Source organism: Alosa alosa, chromosome 4 (assembly GCF_017589495.1).
Source record: "Alosa alosa isolate M-15738 ecotype Scorff River chromosome 4, AALO_Geno_1.1, whole genome shotgun sequence".
Classification (NCBI taxonomy): Eukaryota; Metazoa; Chordata; class Actinopteri; order Clupeiformes; family Clupeidae; genus Alosa; species Alosa alosa.
Genome location: NC_063192.1, coordinates 9,603,381 through 9,614,656, shown reverse-complemented (window position 1 = coordinate 9,614,656; position 11,276 = coordinate 9,603,381). Strand labels below are relative to the sequence as shown.

The 11,276-nt window shown below is 40.8% G+C and overlaps 1 protein-coding gene across 1 annotated transcript; it reads left to right on the top strand.

Moving 5' to 3' along the window:
- Positions 1-2,823: 2,823 nt before the first annotated feature.
- ptges3b (prostaglandin E synthase 3b (cytosolic)) lies at positions 2,824-9,990 on the top strand. Its single transcript, XM_048241708.1, has 8 exons — positions 2,824-2,971; positions 4,612-4,725; positions 4,874-4,943; positions 5,053-5,151; positions 5,291-5,380; positions 8,589-8,645; positions 8,817-8,844; positions 8,937-9,990. Coding segments are annotated over exons 1-8 (480 nt in total). The 5' UTR covers positions 2,824-2,969; the 3' UTR covers positions 8,957-9,990.
- Positions 9,991-11,276: the final 1,286 nt, after the last annotated feature.

Genomic DNA, 11,276 nt, shown 5'->3' with positions numbered 1-11,276 from the left:
GAGGAACTGCTTTTTTTCTTCCTGCAATCAGCAGCCCATTAGCTGCCAAACTAACCCCAAACAGCTCCCCCTGCAGACCAGTAGGGAGAGAGGCAGAAAGATATTAGCAGACAGGCAGACCCAGCATGGTGGTGAGCTTCAACTAACAACCGGACTCCTTATATGGGCTAAGATGGCAGCTGGTTCCTATCTGTAGGCGAACTTCAGAGGTCTATTGTGGGTTTTCGGAATGCTAAGATGCTGCTATTCTTGGGTTTCATCAGGTCCCTTGCCACAGGTGTATAAAATCAAGCACCATGCAGTCTGCATTAATAAACTAGGTGCTTGATTTTATACACCTGATGAAACCCATGAATGGACTTGTTGCACAAAAGGCTCTAGGTGAACTCATTTGTTTCCTGTGTGGAGCCAGGTGTGTTTGAACCTGCCGCTATTCTAAATGTAACTAGATGTACCGCCGAGCGGTACAAAATATGACCGCCGCCCAGTCCAGCACATTTTTTCCACAAAAATAAATCACGCTGAAAGGCCTACTGTATATGATTCTAACTGTCTCACTAAATTGCATTATCCACACTCAATTCTCACTGGTATCTGCTAGACAACAAGTACCAAAACATGATTAGTTCATAGATTTCACATGTAAAATTCATTTTATACAACCCCACCCCCATCTTGCCTGTTCATAATTCTGAGAAATTCTTGAATTGTGTGCATGTGTGCGTGTACATGTTTATGTTTATGTGTGTGGGTGTGTGTGTGTGTGTGTGTGCGTGCTTGTGTGTTGACCTGCGTATGTGTGTTTGTGCATGTGCATGCATGCGTACATATGTTTACAGTGTGAGTATGTGTCATACGTATGATTACTGTGAATGTATGTGTGTGCGTGTCTGTTTATGCACATGTGTGCACATGGAATGGGTTAACGTGACCCCTGGAGGCAAACATACGGAAAAAATTGGTCATCCTAGGCCCTACAGTTCTCAAGATATTCACAGAAAACTGTGTCTGCCCTACCCTCCTTTCGGGGGGTCCAGTACAGCGGGGGGGCTACAGATCAAAACGAAAAACGATGGTTCCATGCTATCCATGTGGGGTTACATGCCCACCAAGTTTCGTGTACCCCGGTCTTTCAGTGTCCCGGGAATCCTTGTTGGTGTACGGTCACTAAATAAATTATTTTATTGTAAGGCCCCCCATGAACGAAAGTTCACAAAACTTGGCATGCATTCGGAGGGTGTCATAATGATCCTACACTTTCAATTTCGTGCAGTTTTGACCATGTCAGCCAGAGATATTGTGATGAAAACACCTCATTTTTTGCTTTTTAATTTTTAACTAGGTGGCGCTATACATGAAATAAGTGGTAATGGGATGGGTTGACATGCCCCCTTAAGACCAACATACAAAAAAAAGGTGGACCTCCTAGGCCTTACGGTTCTCGAGATATTCACAGAAAACTGTCTCTGGCCACCTACAGGCCAGTTGGTGTATAGTAACATAAATTAATTTATTGTGTGGCCCCCCATGAACGGAATTCCACGAAACTTGGCGTGCATTCAAAGGGTGTCATAATGATCCTACACTTCCAATTTCGTGCAGTTTTGACTATGTTAGGTCACAGATACCTGCGATTACAACACCTCATTTTACTTTTTTTGTGTTTAACTAGGTGCTTATACATGAAATGAGTGGTTATGGAATGGGTTGACATGGCCCCTTGAGATCAACATACAAAAAAAAAGCGGGTTCGAGATATTAACAGAAAACTGTGTCTGCCCTACCCTCCTTTTCGAGGTGCAGTCCAGGGGGGGCTACAGATCAAAACGAAAAACAATGGTTCCATGCTATCCATGTGGGGTTACATGCCCACCAAGTTTCGTCTACCCCGGTCTTTCAGTGTCCCGGGAATCCTTGACGGAAATTTGGACATGCGAAAAAGAAAAAAGAAGAAAAATCTGACTAAACCTTCGCTGTGCGGCGGTCATAATTAGTGTCTATATGGACCCTGTTGGGTGTGGCACCAATAGTGAATCAGCACATTACGATAAAGAAGGACGTGTAGACACTAATTACAATGGACCCATTACACTACTCCCCTCCTAGTATTTCCGACGGAAATCATCGTGTCTGAACTAAGCGAAGAACATGCGGAGATTCTGTTCATGTGTACGAAACCACGCAGCGATTCTGTTCATGGCACGATGTCTTCACAACACACCATATGATTGGCTCAATGTATTCACATCACACCACATGATTGGCTCAACGTATTCACATGTCGACGTTTTGCCGAGTAAGGGGTGGGATATGTGTAGACAACGGCCATATTGGCGTGATAAACTAGCCCCATTCATTTCTATGGAGTATTTTTTGAGTGCTGTGTCTCCACATTAGAAAGTCTCTGGCATAGGTCATCTCTTTCGTTGCTCTGATTGGTTTTCTGTCTCTCCAATTGCGTCCTGAGGCATTTTGATCGGTGTCCTTTGGTGACGCCTTTTGGAAATGGGAGGTGAATCCTTCGCCAGACCTTTACCTCAAATAAAATTGTATTGAAAAGGGTCTGGTGTTAGCCAGGCTAAGAAATCCAGGGAGTTATTTAATACTTTGTATGGGGTTATTTCAGTTTCTTTGTCAGTTGCTTTGCCGTAATTGCATTCAACATAACATAACCAAATGTTGTAGTACATATCTGTCACTTTAGCATTCCCTTCGAATAATCGCATTATCCTTACAGTAGTCTTCTTGGGGCACCCTTCCATCCTTCACAACCATAGACTGTAACAAGATTATCTCGAGACGTTTGAGAAGTTCCAGAAACGTCCAGCAAGCGGGTGGTTCGTGTGTATCAGGGACTGTTAGTTCCCACCCACTTTTCCTCCACAGTCCATTCAGTCGGAATCCCCGAGTTGCTATCTCCGAAAAAAATTGTCGTCCCAAAGACCTGACTATCTATTTATTACCAAGATATGTAAGTATCAACGTTGACGTGTGTTAAATAGACAACACAATTATGGATACCCGCGCTCATGTGATGTGATAACTGGACAAATTGTTGGTTGCTGTGCAAGTAGGCTAGTCTGCACACTTGTTAGTTAGCGAACGGGTGAAATGAAAGGCGGGAGGGTAACGTGAGCTAACGCAAGGCATCGGAATTTAGTGAGCGCTACTGTTGGCTAGTAAGGCCCTGGCGCATACTTGGTCAGCATGTATGTGTGCTTACTATGATGAATCGCTTATCATTTAGAAGGAAATAGTACACGTGTGTTCACAAGGCGCCTGTGTTCGATACACAACTAGCTAGCGCAAAAGGAATGGCTAACATTAGCTTATAGTATTCTAAGATCTTGCTAGCCAGTATTTGGCTTGTCTGCACAGGCATGGGTTGAGGTAGCCTGTCTAATGTAGCTAGCTAACGTTAGCTAGTTCTAGCGTTGCAAAGTCATACTTAAGAGAACCGTAGCGTTAGCCAGATTACTTAGACACCATCATCGGCCATCAAGTCTAGTTATATGGATGTGAACATTAACTTAAGTTAGATTGAACGTCTGTGACAATAAAGGTAGCATTGGGACAACTACAACATTCTACCTGCATCTTAGCATGCTATCATATTAGCGTATTCGGCAGGCAAAGCATGTCAGCCTAGTGGCGAATGAATGAGGTAATGTTAACGTTAATGGTCGCATGTCGGTTTACGGACGAGATGGCTTTAATGGGGCCGAGTTGGGTGGCAATAAATTACAACATTAATTCAGAATATATCCCAAGTTTTGAAAGTTGTCCAATAAAACCAATATAGTTACCGTAACACGAGCTTGAAATCGGTCATTGTTGGATACTGTTGTCAAGGATTAACTAGCTAGTGAGCTATGCTCCATGTGAATTTACTAGCTAACGTAGCATGCTAGTACTATCGCTAGATTCCCAAATGGCTAGTGTGTGCTTGTGCACCTGTAAGAAGTGTCATTAGCTAGCCATGAGCTAGCAAACGCCTTTGCGAGGGACTTTCTTAGAAACTGACGTGTTGGTGGTATTTATTGTTATTAGTTGTAGTACTACAATAGTTGGGACTGTTGGTTATCCGATATTAGGGTAGCCTTTGCTAGCTATCACACATGGCATTATCCTATGTTTGATAACGTTATATAGATACATGAGTATTTTATAATGTGAATATTTACCGTTATTGATGTAGCACTAAGCCTCCATGGGTTATGTAGTGCAAATTGGAATGGTTTCTGAACCATAGTTTTTGGTTTCTCGTGTCCTTTTTCCTAAATGTTTCCAGCCTGTGTAATCACACACAATGGACATATGTTGGACAGCTTCAGCCTGCTTAAGATTTCTCAGTAACAAGGAGACTCCATGGATTAGCTTGAGCGCAATATGATAGTTATTGTAGTGGTAAATTGATGCAGGACCTTTGTCTCACCTGTGTAGGCCACCTGTCAAGTACAGATGGCCAATGACTTTCTTTTACTGTGCCTACTAAGATCAGTGATGCCTTTTAATTTCGGTGCTCTTTACTGTGTTTAAGTCATTCGCAGCTGACATTCTGCTCTCTACATCCGTTGATTGATAGTGCTCTTTCTTGGCCCTTGAAAACAGGCATCCAGCAACTGCCAAGTGGTATGACAGACGGGACTGTGTCTTCATCGAGTTCTGCGTTGCTGACAGCAAGAATGTTGAAGTGAATTTTGAAAAGTCAAAGTTTGGTTTTAGGTAAATTGACATTTAAATACAGTTTTTGAAACAAAAACATGTGGGCAGTGCCCTTATGTCCTTAAGACATGGTCATTAAATACAGTGTGTGGTCTAATGTTTTCGATTAAGTCTCAGTTACAACTATCTTCCTCATTCTGCACTTTAGTTGTCTAGGTGGGACTGACAGTGTGAAGCATTCAAATGAAGTTGACCTGTTTGAAGCTATCGATCAAAATGTAAGTTGAATCGAAATTAAAAATCCTTTTGAATTAAAACAAAACTAGCCTATATGGTCTTAATTATTGAATATAGTAATTTCATTGAATACATATTTCTTGTTCACAGGAATCCAAACATAAACGTACAGATCGGTCAGTGTTGTGCTGTTTACGAAAAGTTGAGGCTGGGAAGAAATGGCCAAGATTAACAAAAGAAAAAGCCAAGGTAACTGCCGTCCATCAGATGAAACCTTGCATTGTAGATTGTTAGTTTGCACTTGATTTTTAACATGGCAGGTAAAACACAATTGCTTTCAAATACTTCAGCCAGAAAAGGTAGGATAATTGTGGTTCATAATTTCCAGCTGAATTGGCTAAGTGTGGACTTTAACAACTGGAGAGACTGGGAGGATGACTCAGATGAGGAACTTGACAATTTTGACCGTTTCTCAGAGGTGAGCATACAGATTCTTGGGTTTAAATGTATGGTTTAACATATACTTCTCAGTAAAGTTCAGACATTGATTAGATTGTTGGCACAAGAGGTTCACATTATGTGCATAGCATACTGGAGTCTCTTTCAATACCTTTAGGCATACTGAATATACATAAGAAGTAGACATAGACAGATCAGATAGAGATCGATTACTTTATTCATCTACAAAGGGAAATTATGGTGCAGCATAGATTATAGTTTAAACACCTTTAAAAGGTATAATATACTGTAATTACTTTCATATGATTTTTGAGCACATGTTGGAACAGGTAGAGAAAATACTCATTTCAGAAGTTAATGAATTTTGAAATGTTGCTTTACGGTACAAATTAAACTAGTCTCTGCATTTAAAATAGTTAAATATTTTAGTATTGTGGGTTTATGTATGAATTGAAAGTTAAAGGGGAGCTATGCAGTTTTATTAGCTTAATTTACCTTAACTGAACAGCTTCGAAGTCATTGGAATGGTTATATGACTTTTTTCGGGTTGAATGGTGGCCGACTCGCTTCCCCCTAGTGCCTGTGAGCGGGAAACCACCCTTGCAACTTTGGGCCTTCCGGCCGACAGCCTCAGAGACAGAGTCTCGCAGCTATAGCTCGCAGCCTTGCAATGTCACGAATTGCTTTACTGCACTACACACATACACGCCAGGCACCGGCTAGAACAAGGTAGCTATGGAGTTTCTCAGACATTCGTAATGGCAGAGCCAGCGAAAAGAAGCAGAAAGCGAGTAAACCGTTGTCGGAGGAACAGGGAAAGAGGAAACGGCAGACTGACCGATTGAGGAGTGTCGTAAATCATATACTCTGAAGCTGTAGGGGGAGCTCTGCAGAGAAACCTGCGAGCAAAAACCGAGAGAACGGCGAAGAAATTGCCAAAACTGCATAGTTTCTCTTTAAACTATTATCAGAAAATGAATCTCTTGGCTTTAGGGTTGGAATGTGTACTTGTCATAGGAGGCGTCTGACACTAGGGGGTGCCAGAATCACATTTGTTGTCACTATGACACAGGCCCTGTTCAAACCTGGCATTATGGTCGAATCTTGACCACTTCAGACGACTAATGCCAGGTGTGTACGCACCCGGATCCGATCAGAGATTTGATCACAAAAAATATTTTTGGAGGTGGTTCAGGACCTCTGTCATTGGATAGTACTTGTAATGTGAACAGGAATGCGTCCTGGGTCTCATTTGAAACTGCCTACTCAATTGATGACCCCTGCATAACGTGCCAAGTGGCTCACGTTAAGTTAAAGCCACAAACTAAAACACGCTTTCTTAATGTAAGATCAATATGCATAATAAAGAAACAATCAGACACGATATAGCTATCTTTCAACAAAGAATAATCCGCAGAGAAATTATATAAGATACTTAAAAAATCCTTGATGGTTTGCAATTAGATAAGCCCCAATTTGAGAGTGTGTTAAAAATGACCCCAGAACCCCACTATTTCGGTTCAGTGACTTTCAGTGTACGCATCCTGTACGTTCGATCCGATCAGAGAGTTGATCACAAAAAACACATTGATAAGTGGTTCAGAATGCATTCGGCTTGATGGTGTTTGTAATATGAACAGACATGTGTTCTGGGCCACATTTGAAACTGCCTACTCAATTAATTAACCTGCATAACATGCTCCAATGGCTTATATTAAAGTTGCACACTATAAACCTTACTAATAAAATTAATACGCAAAATAACCAAACATTCGGACATGGCTGATATAGCTGAGCGTAAGCGTTAATTAATCACATCTAGCAGATTTCATTCAACTTAACACATTTACACAAAGCAACGTGAAATAGCCTGAACACCAGAATGTAGGCTACATCTTTTGATATGAAAATGTGGATTTTCTCATTGACCTTCTGAATGCCATTTAAATCCAGAAAGAACACAAACCAGTCTTTGATTTTGAAAACGTAAGCAAGGTTAACTGAATAGTGAATGGCCTACAGTAAAATTATGTGTCCTCACATAGCCTAACAAAGAGTTTACTTAAATGTAATTTCACTTTTGATTTTTTTTGAGGATTGTTTATGAAGAGTCAAGACATGTTTGGCGTGTGTAGATTCATAATTTAAAACCCACTGTTGAGAAAGAAAGTTGGCAGCTGCTTCATAATATAAATGTATTTATGCAAACAAAGCTGTAGACTGACACCTGCAATTTCTAATACAGTAGAGAGACTGGCATAACAATACCAGCCACCATTAGAAACGAACCAGAGACAGGAGAATATGCACAGTCATTTCTGCTCAACAATAATGCAGGCGTCTGCGCAAGTGTATGGATGACTTCGGTCAAGTTGGGAAGAAATTGACAGATTCCAACGAAGTAGGCTATGAGAAGATGACTTCAGTTAAAACTGAAGGTGCACAGTCTGTAAGCTCCAATATCCAAAGTTTGATGGGGAAAAAAACATAAAGCCGTATCAGCATATTAAGCACCAAATTTTATACTCTAATGCTAATTAACATTCTGTGTAACATGCATGTATTTAGAACTAGGCCTACTGCCGACATCGAGCAATATGCTGTTTCACCTTGTAGTGGCGCTCAAACTTAAAGTGTAAGTTCCGTGTAAAATGACCCATAGCCCTGTTGTATAAGCTCACCACATGCGGCCCATTGGAAAAAGAATGAGACATTTGGGACAACATAGGCCAAGTTATGGACAGCCAGCTTAAATCAGACCCGTGGGGCAGTGAGGAGTTACTTTCAGTTTCAGTTTTGATGCCCATGGGTCTGCTTTAAGCTGGCTGTCCATAGCTTGGCCCATGTTGTCCCACATTATCTCATTCTTTTTCCTATGGGCTGCATGTGGTGAGCTTGAACAGGACTATGGGTCAATTTACACGGAACTTACACTTTAATACAGCCCTCTATAGTGCTTAGCTGGGAAAGTGCTTAAGTCAGTGGCAGAATGTGAATTGTATACATAAGAAACGCCTGGATTTTGGAGTAGCTTCTCCCAAAGCGCTTCACTGGCTCCATGGTGCGTAAATGACTGACTGATGTATGTGAAGAGCAGAATGTGCGCAGGAAAATTGCTTAGTTGCACACATGGGAGAATTTGCCCCTAAGATCATTTCCTACTATGTGTGCACGGGCCCATAATCAAAGAACTTGAATTGCTCCAATATTGGCCATAATGTTTACAGATGATGAACACCATGGGTGGCGAGGATGGAATGCCAGACCTAGATGGAGTAGAGGAAGTAAGTTACTTATTGAGTGATTTTTAACCTGTTTGCTTTCTCAACAGTCATAAATCATGACCTGCAATATCTCCTTGATTTTAAGACATGCATGTTTGCTGTTGGTAGCCATAGCTACCCATAAGTAGGCAGCAGAGTTTTACAATTTGTTCTATAATTTTCCCCATCTAGGAAGACAGTGCAGACAGTGATGATGAAAGTAAGTATTATTCATCCATTGGATTTTAATTGTGATGATTGTGTAGACTAGTGCATATTGGAATTTTTAAAACATTTGGTGTCTCCTTCCAGAAATGCCAGACTTGGAATAAAGCTGCTCAGGAACCTTTAATCAAAACAATGGGAGAGTCATGACTGAACAGTTCACAATCTGGAAAAGAGGGGAAGACTAGATTAAGTGGACAAATCTTTTATCACCATAGACTCTGCTTGCAGGTCCCTCTCTAAACTCACCCATGGCTCCACTGAAGGTTGATATGCATACTGTTGTACAGCGCTTGTCACAATGATACTGTACTTGCTTATTTTTTCATCTGTTTTAACTTGTTCTGTTGTACTATGAACTATGAATTCTCTTAATCCTATTCTTAAGTACGGCACAGTACGTTGTACAGTTTTTCCATCTTGTAAGCAATACAAAATGAATTGCAAGGAAATATAATATTTTTGTCCACACCCTCATTGTTCAGTTGTCAATATGATTATGTAGGACTTAAATGGCCACCAAGGGCCTTTTTAATGTACAAAGAAATGTGTCCGTAACAGTAGTGCTATTGGATATGCTGCCTTAAGTATGTTATCTCAAAACTTCTGTTAAACTAAGTATCCCCTTGTAGTATATAACTACCTAGTGCATTACATATGTCCCCCTTTAAACCACAAACTGGAACACCGCCCTGTAAGAATAGTGTATAAATATTGCAGTTTGTCATGCTATTTGGAACTTTAACCCCACTTTTCCCTCCTTCCATAACTTGTATAGCGTGTCTCCTTGCTGTTAATCATACCCTTGAAGTCACACACAATGTAGATCATTTCATACACAAAGTGGATACTGGGTTCTATTTAATAGTTCCCCCACACACTGGGTGTTTTCCTTGTAAGTGTAAATGTTGTAGAGTCAGGCAGGACTCGGATGAAGCAGAACTGTTAACATTATATTGACCAAATTATATTTGCACTGTTTGTTCAATGCAAGTGTGAAACAGGGATTACAATAGGTTAGTCTGAAGTATGTGTGTCAACCTGTCAGTGTCACTGGCTATATAAAATATTGGGGAAATGTTTTGTTTTTTTTTTAAGAAAAGGATTGTCAACATCTTTCTAATAAACTGTTAAAGACGTGCCCATGTGACTTAATTGCACAGGATGATCGTATTTGAAGGTAAGAATTAGATAAAATGGTAGACTCCCCAGTAGATGGGGATAGCTAATGGAAAAACACTAGAAATATTAATCTGAATTTAAGTCAGATTCTTAATTGACCTGGAAATGTAATACGTGTATGCTATCCAGATGCCGCAATTTGAGCAATACCTTAATGAGTAGGCTATTTCCAAATGAGTGAGACCATTCTTGGCATGTATTTTTTCCTAGATGTAAAAGTTGACGCTGGTTTGATCTGGATCCACGTGTTCCAATGATCTACTCTCACGATCGTAAGGGGCCGTTTCTCCGTGCTTTGTCTTACGACGTCCTGCTGAAAATGCCAAGTCGGATAGTCATATGGTCACTTCATGTTCTTGATAATGTGGCCCGGGTATGAAATGACCTTATCCGACCAAATCGTGTGGCGTAAACTGTTTCAGAAATAAGGTTAATTAATTTATTTCATTAGGGTTAAAATACAGTGCGGGCATTAAATAAGGCGTTTTGTTAGCTGCAATGTAGGCTATGTGTAGGCTACATTACTATGAGCATGAGCCTAACACTGAAGATCTGACACTTCGCCCACTATAGTATAGCCTAGCCCACTGTCCATGATGCGTTAGCTGCAGATGACATCATGTTCGAGCTCTTGACCACCTGCTATCTGAGGAAGCATAATTGCGACAGCTCGACGCACATCCCATAAAACCGTTTTTTTTTTTTTTTTTTTTTTTAAATGTTTTTCGCCCCCTGCGCAATCCACCTTTTATCTGCATGTTCCCTTCGAGAATTCTGGCTAAATTAATCTGCCCTCTGAAATGTCAGTGGCTACTGAAGGGATACAAAACATTTCGATAACGTCGTTATTTTGCCTTTGGTTATTAATTTTGTTTACACGACAATTTCATAATGCCATATTTTTATGTTCTGCTGCTGAATAGTCTCATGTCCCTGATGTAGCCCGTAATAGCCAAAACCACTTCCTGTAGCCGCATTCTGACCAGACATCCTTTGCGCTCTGATGATTTCGGATTTGGAACGGACGTGTCGTGGGGTCCTAAAGCCTACCTTTGTGTAGCCTATCTTTAGGCGTCAACACTTTTATACAAGTTCCGAACGTGTTCGGATGCCAGTTCCCACTACACCTTGGAAGACAGCCTAAGACCACTAACAATCAAGGTTGAAACAAAATTGAAATAATGTAGTCAGCCTACTGCTGAAGGCCTGAGAGGTCAACCGATGGTCCATTTGCTGCAGGCTTAC

Bases quoted from the DNA above. Each gene is read 5' to 3' on its own strand.
- ptges3b (XM_048241708.1), top strand. The intron at 5,152-5,290 runs GTAACTGCCGTC...CATAATTTCCAG, and splicing joins TAACAAAAGAAAAAGCCAAG to CTGAATTGGCTAAGTGTGGA. The intron at 5,381-8,588 runs GTGAGCATACAG...TAATGTTTACAG, and splicing joins ATTTTGACCGTTTCTCAGAG to ATGATGAACACCATGGGTGG.